The 19,706-nt window shown below is 42.4% G+C and overlaps 1 protein-coding gene across 1 annotated transcript in view; it reads right to left on the bottom strand.

Moving 5' to 3' along the window:
* Window positions 1–856: 856 nt before the first annotated feature.
* The window catches only part of LOC308281806 (scavenger receptor cysteine-rich type 1 protein M160-like), a 48,219-nt gene continuing 29,369 nt past the window's right edge, over window positions 857–19,706 (bottom strand). The window contains exon 11 of the mRNA XM_080722117.1: window positions 857–2,204. Coding sequence (XP_080578243.1) covers window positions 1,888–2,204 — 317 coding nt within the window. The 3' untranslated portion in view covers window positions 857–1,887. The remainder of the gene's footprint in view (window positions 2,205–19,706) is intronic.

A 19,706-nucleotide genomic window follows, 5' to 3' on the forward strand; every position in this document is an offset into this window, starting at 1 on the left:
ATTTGACGATTTGGACACTTAATGACCAGAGGTACTAAAAATGTCTTAAAAGTCCTTAAAGGGACATTTCACTTTACATACTATACATTCTTCCAATTCTGAATGAATGAATGATTTTATCTGGAGGGCCGAAATGTCATGTGAAGCTTGACCAATCCTCAAAGTATGGTCTCATTGGACATTTTTAATCATCCAATCATCAGACCGGGACGGACATTACACACATATTCTGGATGTACAGGACAGATAAAACCTGTTCATTCTGGACTGAAATGACCATATATGGACATGAACGGGACACACATGGGACACACATGTACGGGACAGATAAAACCTGTTCATTCTGGACTGAATGAACAGGACACAGCCGATGGAGTCGGCTCAGCCAGGTCCCGGGGGCTAGTACAGGCATTCTAGGGTTGAACCTTGAACAAATTGCAACACAAACTCTTTCAACTTTTTTTGTTTCATAAATATGTTAGTAATAACATATCAAAAGTCCTAAGAAATCCAAGTGGTGGAACATAGTGAAGTGGTGGAACATAAGTTGGGCTCCCATCGACTTTCTATACAGGAGGAAAATACCCAGAAAAAAAAATCTGCTTTAAGTAGGATGTGAGGGATCTAACTAGGGGTTTGTCATGATGCTGAATCCATTGCAAGCATTTGTTTTGCACAAAAAACATTCCATGGCCCCAGAAAACGCCCACAAAACTGATGAAAAGTGATCATCACTTTTCATCAGTTTTGTGGGCGTTTTCTGGGTATTTTCCTCCTGTATAGAAAGTCGATGGGAGCCCAACTTATGTTCCACCACTTCACTATGTTCCACCACTTGGATTTCTTAGGACTTTTGATATGTTATTACTAACATATTTATGAAACAAAAAAAGTTGAAAGAGTTTGTGTTGCAATTTGTTCAAGGTTGGCCCATTTTTTTTCTTAGATTGCCTGTACTAGGCTGCACCGGGGGGCGTTGTCGCATTCTAGCAGGTGGGCCATTGTCTGTACTGCTCCACAGCCACAAGTGTCCTCTGTGCTGTGGTTCCACGCCTTCAACAGTGCTTTGCACCTCCCCTGCTCTACCCGCAGTCTGTTGAGGGTCTTCCAGGTCGGCCATGGGAGGTCGTGTCCGCTGGCGAGGCATTCAGTAGGTGTTATTCCTCTCTCCTGCCATTCTGGGACTCGGGTGTAGAGTTGGTCCCATTCAACCCTCCACATGTTGGTCCGGGCCGATTCCTTGGTGTACTGAAGAGGGGGGACTGTATGCAGGGAACTGGCTCTAGATTTAAGTCTGGATGGAGGTGCTGTGTGTCCGTACAGGGGGTGCCTCATGTCAGACTCCTGTGCTCTCTCATCTTGGGCAGCGACGGAGCGTCTGATGTGGGGTGGGGCAATGCCGGCCAGTGCAGGTGTCATTGAGGGCCGTGTCTACCAGTTTGGTGTGGTGGGAGCTGCATAGCTGGGTTTTTGATGGGTTGGGTTTTAAGTGGTTGTCAACCACTTAAAACCCAACCCGTTATTGTAGTAAGTGGACATGTCTTGGAGGGCACTTTCCAAAGTAAAGCCCTGCTTCATCGTACAAGGCCGTCACAAAAAAGTAGTGAAAACAGCCGATCTACAAGCACACAACGCCTTTGCGGTGCGAGGCGTTGTGTGCTTTAAATCGTCTGTTTTCACTAGTTTAAATCATTTTTAAAATGAAAAATGCAAAACGAATGGTTTTGGACATACAAGGTTTTCACCCGACAACAATGTTTTACTACTTTCCATTGGTTCAATATTATTTTAACCAACACTCAGATGTAAAGGGTGTTCAATAGCCGTGATTTATGCCAAAAACTCTAAAGAGGTTTTGGCAGTGACGATATTTAAAGTGTGTGTATGCTACAAATATACAACAGATACAACAGTTGCTGAGGAGTGAGGACCATAGTGCCATGTCATGCTTCGTGGCAGCCAGAGAGACATGCGCGCTGCAGCTGAGGTTGGGCCGCACGGTGCCGGCGACAACGGCAAAGCGTCTGACGGCCGGCGGGTAAAGTGCTGGTTAGTGGATGGTAGAGTGGATGTGGACGCGGTGGCGGTCGGCGCGGGGAGACAGTCAGCCGCTTCCAGAAGGCCCTGTGGTGTTTTGGTCTGAGGCAGCCGATGACTGGTGACTCTGCTGACTGCTGACACGCCCTGATGCTGTGGTGTCACTGCTGTGTGCATGGAGAGGAGAGGAGAGGAGAGGAGAGGAGAGGAGAGGAGAGGAGAGAGGTAGTAGTATTAAAATGTATTTTTTTGTTAATGTCCAATGTATTTGTATTTAGGTTCATAAAGTTAACATGAGTATATAACTAAATGAGTTTGAAATTTAATCAAAATGTTACATTTCAGGATTCCAATAAAAAAGAAGCAAAAATAGCCGATCTAAAGAGCTTGTAGATCTGCTATTTTTGCTTCTTTTGTATGGGATACTAGAATGACAAAGTTGACAAAGTTGGACATAGCATTATGCAATGTGGCCCTCTGGAGTGAAGGTGGAAATATAGCGGCCCTCGCCATCATCAAAGTTGCCCATCCCTGCTCTATGTGGTATGATTCCTCATATCGTCACTGTCTGGCCAAAACCTCTTAACTCCATTTTTGAGGTTTTTGATTTTTTGGCATAAATCAGGGATATTGAACACTCTTTACATACATGTTGGTTCCACTTGAGCTCATTTTCCAGAAAGATTAACAGAGGTTTCGGCCCAACAGCAGAGATATGAAGAATTCATGTAGCATCAACCACATTAATGAAAGGAGATCCTAAGATCCGCCCTCTCTCTCTCTCTCTCTCTCTCTCTCTCTCTCTCTCTCTCTCTCTCTCTCTCTCTCTTTCTCTCTCTCTCTCTCTCTCTCTCTCTCTCTCTCTCTCTCTCTCTCTCAGACTACCATTCCTCAATTATGCAGCCAGCCAGCCAGCCAGCCAGCCAGCCAGTCAGCCAGCCAGCCCTGCCAACCCCATGTGTGATACAGTAGCTGCTTGCTTGGCTGTTCTAAAATAAGATGTCACTTCCACTTCTCCCACAGAGCCCAGGGAGTGATTCCCTCTCTGTGGGTTTTTCTTGCAGGGGGAGCATGATCGTATACATGTGGTCCAAGCTGCCCGTCCGGCCCGTGACTCAGCCTCGCTGGCAGCAGGACACGTCGTTCCGTGTTGCCCCATGATGCGTGCATGTGGTGGCAGCAGGGACGTGCAGAGAATGTTAGAGAGGCTGGGGTTGACATTTCTAAAAAAGTGCTTTTTGGTGAAAATGTTGAAAATAGCAGACCTCTGAGCTTGGAGAAAGAAAGAAAGAAAGAAAGAAAGAAAGAAAGAAAGAAAGAAAGAAAGAAAGAAATCAGCACTAGTATATTACGCATAATAAGTGACTACTGGAGATGTGGCGTAACTTACTAGGGCTGTCCCCGACTAAGGATTTGTAATAGTCGACTATGATTTTAGTCATTGTGTTGATAGTTGAATATTAGTCGAATGGCCCGTTTTTTTTTTTTTTTTTTTTTCTTTTTCTTTCTTTTCTACCCCTTTCTTTTACAATGGCGTATAAACAACAGAGGTGAAACACTCATTTAAATAACGTGTCTTCTTGACTTTTGTTTTAATAGATAACTCATTCATTATTTAAGCCAAGGTTTATTATCATGGCCTTATAAGAATAGTAATACAGCAATAACAACAACGAAATAATATCTCTAAAATAAATAAAGTAACTAAATAATATAAGGCGAATTAAATAACAAAATACTAAAATAAGTAGGCCTATAGCAGGTGTAAAGTTTATTCACTTAGAAGCTAAAGCCCCAGACTCCGATGTCTGTGTGTAACAGCCATGCAACGACTGTATAGGCGATGCGGTCGCCGGTCACACATTTCTATAGGCTCTGCCCGACACCAATATCTGTTTAACATCCATACGTGCATCTATCCACGAGACGCTGCACAGCCTGCGCTGAGCCTGACAGAGAGACAGCTATTGGATTTTACAAAACAGACCCCGTAACTCGTCGGGGAGAAAGAGAAAAGGAGAGCTTAGTTAAAACACAACTCTAGTGCTGTTGTGTTGATGGCATAGGTTTATTGCCGATCTGCAAGCTCAAAACGTGAGCGTTCGCGTCGCTTTTGGGAGTATGGACATTACATAAGGGACTTAAGCCAACTTACTTTTATCAAGGGGGCTCAAGCCCCCTCTGATGTCTATGTGTGCATGCGTGTGCCTGTGTGGTGGTGCTGGCAGCTAGGGGGAAAAAAAGCTTTCCACTTTTCCAGTTTTTTGTGTCTGCGTGCGTCACACTGGGTCCTGCATCATTTACGCTGCACCTCAAATGAGAGCCTTCCTCGTTGCTAAATAAAGGCTACTGTACAGTGTTATGTAACCTCTGAAGGCCGTGCGCGCCCGCTTGTGTGTGCGTGTGCACTGAGGAGCAGCGGAGAGCCGGCCCCAACAAGCTGTTGGTGTTGTGTGTCGTCTCTGTCGGGTGGAAACCTCATAATGTCCAAAACATCAAATTCAAATGGTATCAAAAGCAGCAGATCTACAAGCTACAAGCGGGCCAAGAGGGCCACAAAGCAGTCAACAATTGCAAAAATAGCCGATCTACAAGTTACAAGCACTGCGATGCTTTTTGCGCTTGTATATCTGCTATTTTAGCAATTTATTTTATTGGAATCCTGAATTATCTTTAGCTATTTTTGAATGGGAATCCTGAAAAGTAGAACATTCATTTAATTTCAAATGCATTATTTGTTCTTATGTTAACTTTATGAACGAGAGAGAGAGCCAGAGAGAGACCTTGACAGAGGCAAGACAGAGAGAGTGGCAGATAGAGAAAAGGAGAGTAGAGAGGGGAGAAAGGGAGAGACGTTGTCAGCGCAATAACCCCAGCAAGCTGATAACACGGCACAAAGTGCTTGTGTGTCTTTATGTATGTTTACTGTACGGGGACTGCCCCATAGGTCAAACTCCCGTTGGGTTGACTGAGGTTAGGTTAGGGTTAGGGTTAGGTTTAGGCATAGTTTTACTGAGGTTAGGGTTAGGGTTAAGGTTAGGTTTAGGCATAGTTTTACTGTGGTTAGGGTTAGGGTTAAGGTTAGGTTTAGGTGGTCGACCAAAGGAAGTTCGACCTAAGGACATGTTACCTTACTGTACATGTTTATGTGTATACCTTTTATTGTACATGTTGTACTGTATATCTAGCAGGCTTCTAAATTATTATCTCCCCATGTTCTGCACACTCCCCATTTGGGGCTATTTTATACTATACTATTGTTTTATTTATTTATGCTTTATCTTTGTTTCCCCGCAGTTGCCTTTCCGTAATCGTGATATGGCTTTCCGGTTCCAATATTTTCTCGATGAGAACCCTAATCAACTTTGCATGTTTAGAAAACGTTGTCAACAAAGGCAGTGCATTCATTTTCAAGATACCAATTGTGTTTTCACATTACCTACCAATACTTTTTACAGTCCTATTTGTTTTGCAATTGTAAGTTAATGTCATACAATGCTTATATTTGCCAAGTCCAAAGAAAGAAGAGCTGAAACAGCTTTTCACTGTGATAGATATTGATTGAGTTTCATGCTGAGCCATGCTGGGACTTGAAGACAACTGTATGTACGCACTGTCACAAACATTGAGCTTCACGCGGACATGCCCAGGCGGATGTATGATGATGTACCTAGAACAAAATAATTGTACTATTATGTACCTATACACACAAATTACTGTAACAATAAAGAACCCTTGCTGTGAACCCTTAAAGAAGTAGTTCACTTCCAAAATGACTTTTTTTCTATTGATTACTATGCTTGAGTTCAATAATATTGTAACTGCCAGTATAATGGTTTATTTCTTATTTTGTTCTTTATTTTGTATTTGGTTCTTTATGTTCATATGGCCATGTTTATGCTCAGATCATATGTATAAGTTATAAGAAGTATTTATTGATTTATACCGGAAATGGTTCTGCCTGGAACTCCTTATATAGTCTAGCTGGGACTCGAACCCGTTAGTGGTTGCACTTCCCCCCACTTGAAGTGGCGATGCGGGAGGAAGGTACGTTTGTCCTTTATTCTTGAAGTGAATATTCAACATTATATGGGTTTGAACATCTGGTTAATGAAATGACTTTTATTGCAGTTTTGTTGCTGTATGAGTCTGTCCCTGGGCATCATGTTACGCCATTCCCTTCCTAAAGTCAATGCAGCCAGCAAGGTATATTGTTTTGTTTTGTTTGGCAGTTGTATGGTTTCATTGTTTGTTTTCTACTATTGTTTGTTTCTGTTCATTGATGCAAGTATTTGTTGTGTTTATGCTTTATTTATTAGTTCGACGGTTTGGATTGTTTAAGCTGTGAGAGCGCTTGAATAAACTATCAGTATGCAGAACTACGGTGTCGTTCATGACTGGAGGGAGTGACAGTCGAACTTGATGCATCCATGCCCCGAAGACGAACTTGGAGCATCTACCCCACGACACGATTCAATCCACGGCACGGCAGGCGAAGTTGATCTGCTAAAGAAAGCGACTGCGACGGCAGCCAAACTTCCCCGGCAATCAACGGCTCTCCGTGGCGTCTAGTCTACCCGACCGCAGCAGCCAGTCCAGCGGATCTGCGTGAAGCCGAGCCCGTTCCAGAACGCAGGACAGGAGTCGGCTCCACTCGCAGTTCAGAATGCTGCGTGGTGGTGGACGTTAACCCTTTCATGTCCGTGGACGGCTCACCAAGACAGCAGCACAGCCACTCACTGTTTAAGTTTAACCACAAGGACACCAGTTCACCAAGGAAAGGCTTCACTCTGAAGAAGACGTTTAAAGGTCAGTCACAAAATGAATTAAAGGTGACAGAGTGAAGCTTATAAGGAACTGTGTCAAGGTCAAGAAGAATAAAGAAGAATATTACTTAAGTTACATCTTCATTAACCAAGTTCATTTAAGAGTTAAGACACCTTTGATTTAAATTCACAAGAAGTTAAAATGGATTTCATTCACAAGAAGTTAAAAAGGATTTAATTTACAAGAAGTTAATGATTTGAGTTAAAACTCCTTTATGCAAATGAGACACTGAACAATTGGAAATGTATTTTTGTGTGGTTCAATTTGTTTCTTTGGAAGTGCTGATTTAAAGTTAAGGGAAAGCAAGCCTATAATCTGACATCCTAGTTGAGTGTTTGAAATGGGTTTGATTTTAGGTATATAGTTAACTAAGTTGTGTGGGTTGTTCAATTAATTAAAAATGTGACACCCAGCTAAAGAGTCTAACGTAAGCCTACAACCAATTCAAGCGTCAAATCAAAGTAAAACTAAAGAAACTGGAACCACCATAAATGAGAAAATGTTGGAACCTCAAAGAAACTATACATTCACTTGGAAGGAAAAGGACCCGGAAAAGGTGTTGTTTAGTTTTGATTGTAGTTACTCACATTGGAAGTCTCGAATAAGATTGGCAAGAAAGGCTGTCCTAAGTAAGGCTCCTGATAGCATCATCCAAGGACACATCAGTCATGTGCAAAGGGTTGTATCTGTACTGCATGGCATGTATGATGTATACAGGAGGCTTGTCAGTCCAGATAATAACATGCAGCTCAAGCTGAAGAAGTGTGTACTGGTGACTAAACATGATGTTCTTAATGCTCGGGCTCAGCCTAAAGGAGCAGAAGAGGAGCTCATTTGGCCTGATGTCAGCTTTATGTTTGAGTCAAGCTCCAACCTTTCTCTGTCAGCCTCAAAGTGTTCTCAGGTGAATTCTAATGTCTCTAATGTGCAATGTGAAGAAACCAGTTCTAGCAAAGGAGAGCCACAACCAGCACAAGTACAAAGCATCACAGAAGAAGCAGTCTGCAATAAACCAATTGTGTGTGTCGAAGAAACCCAGCCTTGCAGCATTACCAGTTATGGTGGGATCACATGCAACCAACCCAAGAAAAGAAAGAAAAAGGTTAAGAAGCAACAAGAGGCTCAAGTGAGCAAACAAGTGAAAGACCCTGGGTCTCAGGGTACCGGTGCAGCAGTTACTTTCAACCTCAACAAGAAGGCTAATGCCACAGAGAAAAGGAAAGCAACTGTTACGTATACTGCAAGCTGTCAAGCAAGCTGCTGTTAAAAAGAACCCCAAGAATACAGCAGCTTGTAGTAAGGATAAGCGAGCAAGGAAAGCACCAACGAAAGGTCCCACAAGGGGACAAAGTAAAGTTCAAGTTCAAAGAGAGGAAAAGAAAAGGCTTGGTGCACCCAAGAGGCAGATGACCGCCTACATGCTGAGGCTCAACAGCCATGCACACAGTAAGTTGAAGAACCCAGTCACTGTCTTCTCCAAGAAGGTTAGGGAGATGTGCAGACAGATGGGCAAGGAGAGTGGTGGAGGAGCCTCCACACATCCAAGAAATGATGCTAAGAGGAAGGCAAGCAAGAAGGAAAACATCAAGAGGAGAAGGAGACTGCTATCTGCAGAGGAAGCTGAAAAGAGAAGGAAAAAGACTAAGTTTAAAGAGCAAAGGAAAAAGCTACCCCTAGGACATGTCAAGGTGGGAGACGGCAAAATTGGTAGACCGCCTGACAGGTCTTGAGCCATTTCTTAATGTGCTCAACAAGGTTCTCAAACCTATACAGTCAAGTGTTGAGACTCAAGTGAAGCCACACAAGGTTAAGGTTGACATGGTTCATTTGGTTTTGTTTGTATTTAAGGTTCAAGGGTCTGAATTTAAAGTAATAGGTCAATTGTTGAGACTCATTTACGTAAATCCACTTTTTGTTTGGCAAGATTCAAGGTTTTGTTTTGTACTCTTAAGAAAAATGTTTCACTGCCAAGGCAGGAAAAGAAGTCAAGGTTTTGATAAAATGTATTTGAAACCATGAATTGGACACTTAAGACTAAAATCTATTTGAATTATTGTTATAAAGAGGGTGAAGTAAGGTAACGTTTGAAGTCAAAGTGTTTATTAGTTCTCATTAGCAAATGAATTTTGCATTGTCCATGACATTTTGTCAAGTCAACGAAGAACCACTAGCTGGTTAAAGTTAACCATTTGCCATTTCTATTTCTGCTTAATAGCACAGATGGGAGATGAAAAAGAATATCAAAGTTATGTGACAATGGCCATGATCTAAATTTGAACCTACATTTTAAATATGTGGCTTAATGTCTTGGCACTGAAGTAGTTTATTGTGGTTGCCCTATTGAAACCCATGATGCTATTTGAACATTTGAGTAAACCTTTAAGGGCTAACCTTACCCCTCAAAGTGACAGGTTTATGTGAGATGATGATACAGTAGAAGACTCATCTTGTGTTGCCTATGTTTGTTTAGGAAATTATGGCCATCTACGTATTTGACTATAGAACAAGGAAAGTTAACAGTGGCTATTTACAATCGCCAAGTTCATATAACAGGTTTATGGTACACTGTGAATGGAAAATGGTTTACTGCTTGAAGCGGAATGTTTATGGTTTCATGTGGGAACTGGAGATGTAAAAAGGTCTTTATTTAATGTGGTTGAATTTAAAGTGTAAGAAATCTAAATGTTAAGATTTGGTGGGAGTGTAACTGCCAGTATAATGGTTTATTTCTTATTTTGTTCTTTATTTTGTATTTGGTTCTTTATGTTCATATGGCCATGTTTATGCTCAGATCATATGTATAAGTTATAAGAAGTATTTATTGATTTATACCGGAAATGGTTCTGCCTGGAACTCCTTATATAGTCTAGCTGGGACTCGAACCCGTTAGTGGTTGCACTTCCCCCCACTTGAAGTGGCGATGCGGGAGGAAGGTACGTTTGTCCTTTATTCTTGAAGTGAATATTCAACATTATATGGGTTTGAACATCTGGTTAATTAAATGACTTTTATTGCAGTTTTGTTGCTGTATGAGTCTGTCCCTGGGCATCATGTTACGCCATTCCCTTCCTAAAGTCAATGCAGCCAGCAAGGTATATTGTTTTGTTTTGTTTGGCAGTTGTATGGTTTCATTGTTTGTTTTCTACTATTGTTTGTTTCTGTTCATTGATGCAAGTATTTGTTGTGTTTATGCTTTATTTATTAGTTCGACGGTTTGGATTGTTTAAGCTGTGAGAGCGCTTGAATAAACTATCAGTATGCAGAACTACGGTGTCGTTCATGACTGGAGGGAGTGACAAATATATTTTCGTATTTTGTCGCATTCCTAAGTAAAAAGAAAATGATTAAAATAAATGTACCCCCATTGATTCCGGATGGGGACCCACATGCACATAGGCGACTCTAGCCTCTTCCAGCAAGGGGTGCACGACCTCTATTACCTCATGCACGCGCGCGCAGCGCGCGTGTACGACGTAAAAAAATTGTACGATGAAAAAAATTGCGGATATTAGCGGTTTTGTAATGTTGTTTTAGCGGATTTCTGCAGTTAATTTTGTACCCAAATGTAAAAATAAGTTACTTGCGGTTATCGGTTAGGCATCGGTTAGGCATTATGCATTTTTTCAAGTTAAAATCGGTTCGGTTCTACACGGCGGCAGAACCATTTTGGGCTTAATATAATAGGGTTTATAAAAGCATGATCTGACTGTCTTAGTCTTACCTTGGGCTGGTCAGGAGGAAATGGTTCAGTCACGCACAGTGAGACAAGAGTCCTGGCTGATAGAGCCTGAGGTCTGTGTTTTGTAGAGGAAAGTCAGGTACAAAATGATCCTCTCCATGTGATGTTTCAGGGCAAGCAGCTATATTATAATATCTACCGGTAGTCACGTCCATAGTAGTGAAGAGCTCGAACTCCATGCTTTATTTTTAACAGATGTTGTTTTCAATTTCAATACTGGCGCATGGATATGACATCACATCAGGAGGGGAGGGGGGGGCTGCCTGGAGCTGCCAGCCTCTATCACTACCACTAGGGGGTGTTGTTGTATTCGGTCTGAGTGGATGTAAAGTTACATTACAAAAAAAAAAAAAATCAAAATGGCCGCCTGGCGGCCAGGGGTTGCACGTGCACCCTAGGACACCCCTTAAAATCGCCTATGCACATGCATGTGGGTCCCCATCCGGAATCAATGGGGGTAAATATACTATTGTGATTTCTTTGTCTTAGGAATGCGACAAATACAAAACATTTTCATTGAACTCAAGTCTCCGTGGCATGAGCAATCAATAGAAAAAAAGTCATTTTGGGGGTGAACTCCTCCTTTAACATGTCTGTAACTCTGAGAGTTGCACACTTTCAAAGTTAAATAAACACAGGATTTTACGTTGTAGCTTTGGGGGTCCTGGAGATAAAGGATAATTGTATCGGATCAGGGTCTGTGGCCTAATAATTCATGTAAAACTGGGGGTCCTTGAAATGAAAAGGTTGCAGTTAGGAGTTTGCATCCCCCTTGCATCCTGTGCGAAAGGGCATGCATTCCTCTATGTTTCCCAGGACGCATATACTGTAGGAGCACTCGTTTTACTTCACAATAACCCATTAAATCAACATTTAATTAATACAATATAGTTTTGATCGTGTCAAGGTCATGTCTAATCTTTGACATATAGGATCTGACATGAATTTTGACCTGATGGTCAAGATCAGTGTTGCATTGGTGATTCAATGTTTGGGGGGAATTGCTTATGGCCCAAGGCTGCCGTTGTGAACTGTGCAAGCCTGTCGTGGCTCGGACGAAATTGACAAGAATGCTTTTTTGGATAAAAAAAAAAACACCCGGACCAGTTTTTTGAAGACTAAATAACAGGAAAACAAGGTAAAAAAAAAAAGCCATTTACCACAGAATTCTCCTTTAAATGCTGCTGGGTGGATGACTTGTTCCCCGAGGGAGAGACCAATAAAGTATAACTGAAGGAGCAGTGACAGTGATTAAAAGGCCTGTGTGTCTGGAGGGCCTGGGTGTGAAACCCTCATGGACCCCCATGTGTCACGGCTGCAGAGAAAGAGAGGAACACCCAGGGGTGTCGCACCAAATCCTGGGCCCTGGGTACAAGGATTCACTGCGGGCCCCCCGTGAATGTTCTTCATAGGGGGAGGGGGTTTAACGTATTTAGACTGGGAACGCATCATTACGCGTTATTTTGTGCTTTTAACTTTGAAAAATAGCAGATATACAAGCTCCCAGCGTGGCACCGAGTGCTATTTTTTGAAAAATCGTGAAAAAGTCTTTGAATATTTCAAACCCTTGTTTCTATGTCAGTGGTGCTCGAACCTTTTCATGTGAAGGACCCTCAAAATTATGTATTTGGCCATGGTCCCCCATATCAAAATATTTAGCTCCAGCTAGGGACCCCCCAGAAGCAAAATGTTTGTTACAAATGTTTGCTTGAAAAATACATATATTCAAAAAAGATTTGCACACATTTTCACGACTTTTCAAAAATAGCAGATATACAAGCTCGCAGCGCGGCACTCGGTGCCGCGCTGTGAGCTTGTAGATCTGCTATTTTTCAATAGCTAAAGTATAAAATCATTAAGGCCCCTCCACCTTGGGCCCTGGTGACTCAGTCCCACTCCCCCCCCCCCCCCCCCCCCCTTGTGACGCCCCTGGGAACACCCAGGCTAAGTGGGGGAAGCCGAGCAGTCTTTGAACTACAACAAACGTAGCCGCAGGAAGCCGCTTTAATGTGATAATTGTGTGAATGAGATAAACGAGGGGCAACGATCAAAAGAAACAAAGAAAACAGAAGCCAACTTGTATCTCTGGGATCACAGCGACACAATCACTGCAGTTAGGCTAATTAGCCATACACAAGAGGCTGGATATCAAAAACTGGGGTGAAGAGACACTGTGTAGGTTTGCTTTTATGTCAGACTGACGCAAGTAAGAGGGCTCTCTCGTACTGGCTTCATTCTCTTTTCTACCATATAGACGGTAGGCCTACAGCTCAGAAATGGAAAAAAATCTTCAAAAAACCTGTATATCCAGTCATTTTGGGGCATAAACAAGAAGTTGAAGGATTAAGGGTTAGGGTCATCATACTACAGTCTCACAACAAAAGTAGCAAAATGTTTTGGACATACCAACAACCAGGGACGTGCAGAGAATGTTAGAGAGGCAGGGGCTGAAATTTCTAAAAGGGCCTTTTGATGAAAATATCGAAAATAGCAGACCTCCGAGCTTGGAGTTCGGCAATTTTCACTACTTGCATTCATGGTCTACAGAGGGCACTTTTTTTTACGGACGGACAAAAGGGCAGGGGCTCAAGCCCCCTTTGATGTCTATGTGTGCACGTGCCTGCCAACAACAACAATATGAAACCTCAGTCGGTGTATAGAACACAAAGCTTTACTGTATACACTTTCTGTATACACTTGCTGCATATACACTTGCAACCCAAATGTTATTTTTATCCACCCTTTCATTGTAGGATTGCTGTGATTTCACAACACCGTCTGCTTTACTCTCTACCCCTCTGTTCTGGTCAGTGGTTAAAGAAGCACTCATGTTGTTTTACTTAAAGATGCAGTGCCATGATTTATTCCCCCCATAAAACATGAGTATCAGGTATTATGATTATACCAAAAGGAAGATCTTTTCCAAAAAGGTGTACAGAAAGAGTTAAAATTAGGTTTGTATGTGGCCACACCCACCAGTTCATTAAGTATGCCTGGTTGTTCAGGTGGGTGGTGACCCAGTTGAAGTTAGCCACACCCACAGTGTTGGGTGAATGGTAAAAGGGGAGGGGATGATTATATGATGTCATTTTGTCACTGTTTTTGGATCTGCACTTTTGACCCACAAGGTGGCAGCCTCCAGGAAGAAACCAAAAAAAGAAACCAGAAATACAAAGGGAATACATAATTGCTCATAACAACCACACCAGGGGGTCTAATGAAGTACTGTCAACCTCCTAGACACATGAAAACCAGAAAAGAATAACAAAACTATGGCACCGCCTCTTTAAGTAAAAGACGATATCAAAATAGGCTACTTACAGTACCAAAGTAAGTAGTAAACATTTTCAAAAACAGCACATCTTGTCACAGGTCCGCTTCTCCAAAACCTTTGACTCTGACCTTGTTTGTCAACTTGGACACGTACTGTATTTCCCTGTTTGGTTTCACTGTTTTGTTTGCCTGCTTTAGGTTTACTTAGCTGTCTAGGTGTTAGTTCTGTTAGTCTGTCATTTACCCAGGTGTTGGAACGGTAGCTTCACATTGCAGCGCTCCGTTCTCAAGGACGCATTATGCAAATCAAATCAAATCAAATCAACCTTTATTTATATAGCACATTTACAACAGCAATGCTGACCAAAGTGCTGAACAACACTTAAAAACAAAACAAAGTAAAACAACAATTGCAGACAACAACAAGGTGAATATATACATTTACAAAAGCAATGGATATGAGCAGATAAGAGCTATGTACAATTAAAAGCAATAGAGAACAAATGTGTTTTAAGTAGGGACTTAAAAACGCCTATCGACTGGGCCGATCTGATAGGGAGAGGTAACAGGTTCCATAGCATGGGACCTGCAGCTGCGAAAGCACGGTCACCTCTGCTCCTTTTTTTCGTTGTGAGGGGCACTAGCAGGGGCACTATGCAGACTCTAGACTACCTCCGGAGGTGGTCTCGGGGCTGGCGTTTCTGAGGACAGTACGCAAGCTTCACACTATCAAAACATCTGTCACAAGCAGCCTCGAGAACGCACACAAGACCGCAGTGTGAATCCTCCCTAAGTTGTCTTGCATTTGGGTCCAACAACTCCTCGCTCACCATGACACATTTACAGCTTATGGCTATTGTTGGTGAAGAAGATTTGGTACAGGAGGGGCCTATAGACCCCCAGGGGAGGGACACTGGTCAACAAAGTATATAGGGGTTTAAAGTGGTTGAGATTCCGCATATACCCAGAACATTACATTGTTAAATAGGCTACTACAAAAAGCAATATAGTGCCGCCCCTTTGTGCCAACAATAGCTTGGTTTCACAATCCCCCACAACAGCATACCACATCATTTACTTCATATGGAAACACAATAGCCAGTGTGACCTGCTTCGCTCTCCACTGGTGGAGGGTGGGGGGGAGTAGTTGTTGGAAAACACAGTATAAACTTTCAGACTGTGAGAAAAACACTGCATTCAATTCCAGAGACGGAGAGAATATAGTCTGAATCAACCACTTAAGCTAGTTACTAATAAAAGCTATACCGGTATATCGTCACTGTTGTATCTCCAAGTTTTAAGTGTGTACGTTTTTTTAAGTAAAGTAAAGCCTGCTTCATCATACAATACTGTCGCACAAAACTATTGAAAAAGATGAAAAAAGAAAAAGCAGATCTAAAAACAAACAGCGACTCGCACTTTTCACTGTTTTAAATCATTTTAAAAATTATATTTACAAAACAAACGGTTTTGGACATACAAGGTTTCCACCCGACAACAACGATATAATATATACAGGCTCATAACAGATCGGCTATTAACCTACGAAGCTCAGGAGTGTCAATAAGACAGAAAACAACTGTGGCCTCGAATTAGTATTTTGTGGCCACGAAATTGTATCTTGCTCCCTCAAGTTACTATTCAGACCGGGAACACCTTTTTGTTTAGTACAGTACATGTTATTAAGTTATTCGTTTTTTCTCTCGATGGCCACTCCGGAGCTCCGTTGTTAACCACTATTTCGGACTAAATAATATTGTTAGGGGCAAAAAGGAAAAACATATAAGCAAAAGTTTGAAATATTGGTCATATTGTTAGGGCAAAAAGGAAAAAAATAGAAGCAAAAGTTTTAAATAATGGTGATATTGATTTGACGTCATATCGCGCGGCCCTGACCTGTACTGACCGCCCACATGAAGGCTTGGTAGAGGAGGTGGTTGCTGGATGTGGCTGGGCAGGCAGGTGCACACATAGACACAAAGGGGGCTTGAGCACCTGCCCTTTTATCAGTCTGTAAAAAGTTCCCTCTCCAGACCATGAATTCAGTTTTTACTATGGTGAAAGAAATGCAAATGACCTATTTTCCATGGCATACCTGAACGGCAGCATTCAAGAGAGAATAGCCTTGTCCAAACTCTCCTGAATTTGAATGCAGCATCTTATGTTGAAAGAATTGCTCTCTAGCTGTGTAGTGTAGAATCCATGCCGCTACGCCACATCTCCAGTATTGACTTGATTATGCTTAGTTCAATGTGGGATCAAGCACTGGAAAATAGCCGACCTCCAAGCTCACAGCGACGCGTTGTGAGCTTGGAGGTCTGCTATTTTCGATATCTTCACCAAAAGGCCCTTTTAGGAAATTCAGCCCCTGCCTCTCTAACATTCTCTGCACATCCCCGTGGCTGGGCATAATCATACCAGCTCTCCAGAACAGGGGTTTTCAGGGCACCCTTGTAAATATCTTTTTCCTCCACGGCACCCCTGAATTACACCGTTAATTTTTTCAAATCTTACATCATATTATGCAACGTAAATATGCACATCTTTCCACCAGTGTCAACGAGAAATTGTGACTCTGGAATAGCTAAAATAGCTGATCTACAAGCTCACAACGTGTCACAACAACATGTATTTGGCCACATGAATAGCCAACTTGTAAATGGATAAAGTGGTAAGAATGATTGTGGTTCTACATGAACTACTTTTGCTGGGCTAGAACGGGCAGGCCATGACCTGTGTTAGCCCTTGTATGGCGGGCAATGTTTTACCCTGAGAAAACAAAACAAAACAAAGGAAAAAAAAAAAAGGATGAATATTTCCATCCTATCTTGGTTAAAAAAAACATGGGCTGGCAATTATCCAGAAGGAACTTGAAGTAATCACAAGTGTTTTTCATGAAACTAAGATGGTAGTTATTGATTCCCAGTGTCCATTTTATAGTTTTTCTTCGTTAAAATAAATGCCCCACTTGATCATACTACAGCGTCACACAAAAGCATCAAAAGCAGATCTATAAGCAAGAAGCGTGGCGCAAAATCACTTTTTGAACTTGCTTATTTTTGCTATTTTTTAATTAGAAACTTGAAAAGTAAACCCCCTCCCCCTAAGAAGAACATTCATGGGGGGAATCCTTGCACCCAAGGCCCAGAATTTGGTGCGACACCCCTGACCCTCAGAAGGAAGGTGTAGCCTACGTAACACAATCTAACACACGTTCAGAAACCTTAGAACGCAACAACAACAAAGTGGAAAACTGAAACTGTCAAAGACTCAGATTAACCCGGAACCTTAGCATTACAAACCAACAAACTCAGTTTAATCTACCGTCTCAATCTCTGAGCTTTTGATCAAACAAGGGAGTCTTTATCTTGTGTTTTCATTGCAGAATATTTTACCGCATGGGTTTTGCCTCTGCTTTTTAGTTTGTTTGGTCTTCGTTGGCTCTGCCACCGCAGCGGCAGCCCCACCGTCCCCAGGAGTGTTTGGTCTGCGCAACGCGTCTCTAAATAACCTCACTTGCACTTGACTCTGGGCAATTACTTTGGTCAGCGTTCCGTAATGACAGTGGTTAGAACAGAAAGCACGCCGCCAGTCTCCCCATGCCTGCCTTGCTTCAACAGTCACAGGATCAAAGCATGTCTGTCTGGGCAGAGGGAGGGAGGGGAGGGGAGGGGGTATTTTTTTTATAAGAGATGCTTAACAAGGCTATGTACAGGGGCGTCAATTGGGTATGGCAGGGGGATGCAGCTGTCATACCCTGGGTCCAGGGAGGAAAATAAGTTACTTTTAGATATAAATCCATGAAAGTCTCTTTGTCTATCTGTGCTAGTTATTATGTTGTTAAATTACAGTAAAACAATTACAAATGCAAAACATGCTCCCCATCTTGACAAAATGGTATATTCCCAGGTTCTGCAGGTCAGCCGCACAGGTGTAATGCATTATGGTTAATTGTGGCACGTTTACTAACATGCCAAGTTTAGCTCCACTTGAACAACCGTTCCCGGCTGCCATATCCAGCCCAAGAAACCGTAGAAACCCAGGGAAATAACGGACAAAACAAGGACTCCCATCTTTGCCATAACCTAGCTTTTGCTGAACTGACGCCACTGGCCATGTACAACACTGATTCTCAAAACTGGGCCCCCAGGGAACACCAGCGGTCCATATGGACATGGGCCTGTCAATTGTACACTCTCAGAGTTGGGGCACTGATAGTGATAGCCTACCTATCAATTCTTGTGTCGGTATCTCAACAAGCAACTTAAATTTTCATTGGAGTCATTTTGCTTTTCTACTGAAAAGTGAAATAGGCGAATAAGTTTAAATAAAATGCATTCTTGGAATTCCTTAGCCTGGAACCAGACCAATCCGCCTGGGCAAAAAAAATTGCATGGCTACTTAGGCTCTTACGTATGTAGCCTGACATAAGCCTGACGATTTTTGCCATATGTCTCTTCCCTTCTCTCTCTCCCTGTTTCCTGTCCATCTCCACTACACTATGAATAAAGGTAGAAAAGCCCCCAAAAATATCATTAAAAAATGAACATTTTGAAGCACTGAGTTATGCCATGGCTCCTCTGAATCCATCGGGCATCGCATCATCATCAACGCAGGGGATGTTCCCTGCTTAATCAATGAGGGGTCCATTGCCGATGTATTCGGTGATGACGTCCAACCTCAAAATACGCCCCGGTTCATTTCTTTGGATGCCGTCCAACGCCGGCCCGATGCCCAAGCTGCAGTGGAGCCCTCACGTTAGGACTACTAGTAAGACGCCTCAGGGCGACATGCGACCTCGCCCTAAAGGGCAAGGTCGCGCCAATTCTTGGCCATCTGACCAGTGATGTATAGGCTCTCGGACTAGTTACCCATATATGGAGAACCATGTACTGTATAGAGTACATCCCATTTATGCCCATACATGGAGATCCCTGTCTGAACCAGCCACACAGATATGGGCTGTCTTCCTCCATATATGGGTTTATCCATGTGAAGTCCTGTTAGATATGGGATTAATATTGATGACATCAGGGATCTCCATATAGGGCATAACAAGGTTTATGTTAGAGTGGTTCCCATGACATCACAACATACAATATCTTTTATGTCCATACATGGAGAACCCTATCTGAACCAGCCACACAGATATGGGCCATGTCTTGGCCGGCCAGTGATGTATATCGATGACATCAGGGATTTTCATATATGGGCATAAAAGGGATTCTGGGGAATACCCATATATGGACTTTTACATAGGTGATGTCACCTGTGATATATCAAGGGAACCACAGTGTCAGGTGTGACCTTCAGAGATACACGTGGACAAGATGTGCCGGACATCACAGTGACATCAGAGCATGATATCAGAGTGGCAAACCCATAGACCAGGGGTCTTCAATGTTTTCAGGCCAATGACCCCTTAGTTGAGAGAGAGATGAAGCAGGGACCCCCTAGTTTCATAATTGACAACACAATCATCAAGTGTATTTTGGATTCATGTCAATTTGTTTTTTCAGATACGTATTTAACCACTTGAACCGTCAATACTTAATAAACTTGACATTCTTTTTCCCCTCTACACCAATAAAGGTCTGCCTTGTGAGCTTGTAGATCTGCTATTTTTGGCTAAAGTTCTCAGAATATGGACGCTAGGATCCAAGTGGTTAATATAAAAAAGGAGAAAAAAAATTCTATCACACAAAGATTTGGAGGACCCCCTGTAGTAACTCTGAGGACCCCCTGTTGAAGACTCCTGCCATAGACTGTAACAATGTGTACAGGTCTACATGCGGACAAGCTGTGGCGTTTCTCATAGTAAACAACAAGC

Source organism: Nannobrachium achirus, assembly GCF_963921795.1.
Source record: "Nannobrachium achirus genome assembly, chromosome: 3".
NCBI lineage: Eukaryota > Metazoa > Chordata > Actinopteri > Myctophiformes > Myctophidae > Nannobrachium > Nannobrachium achirus.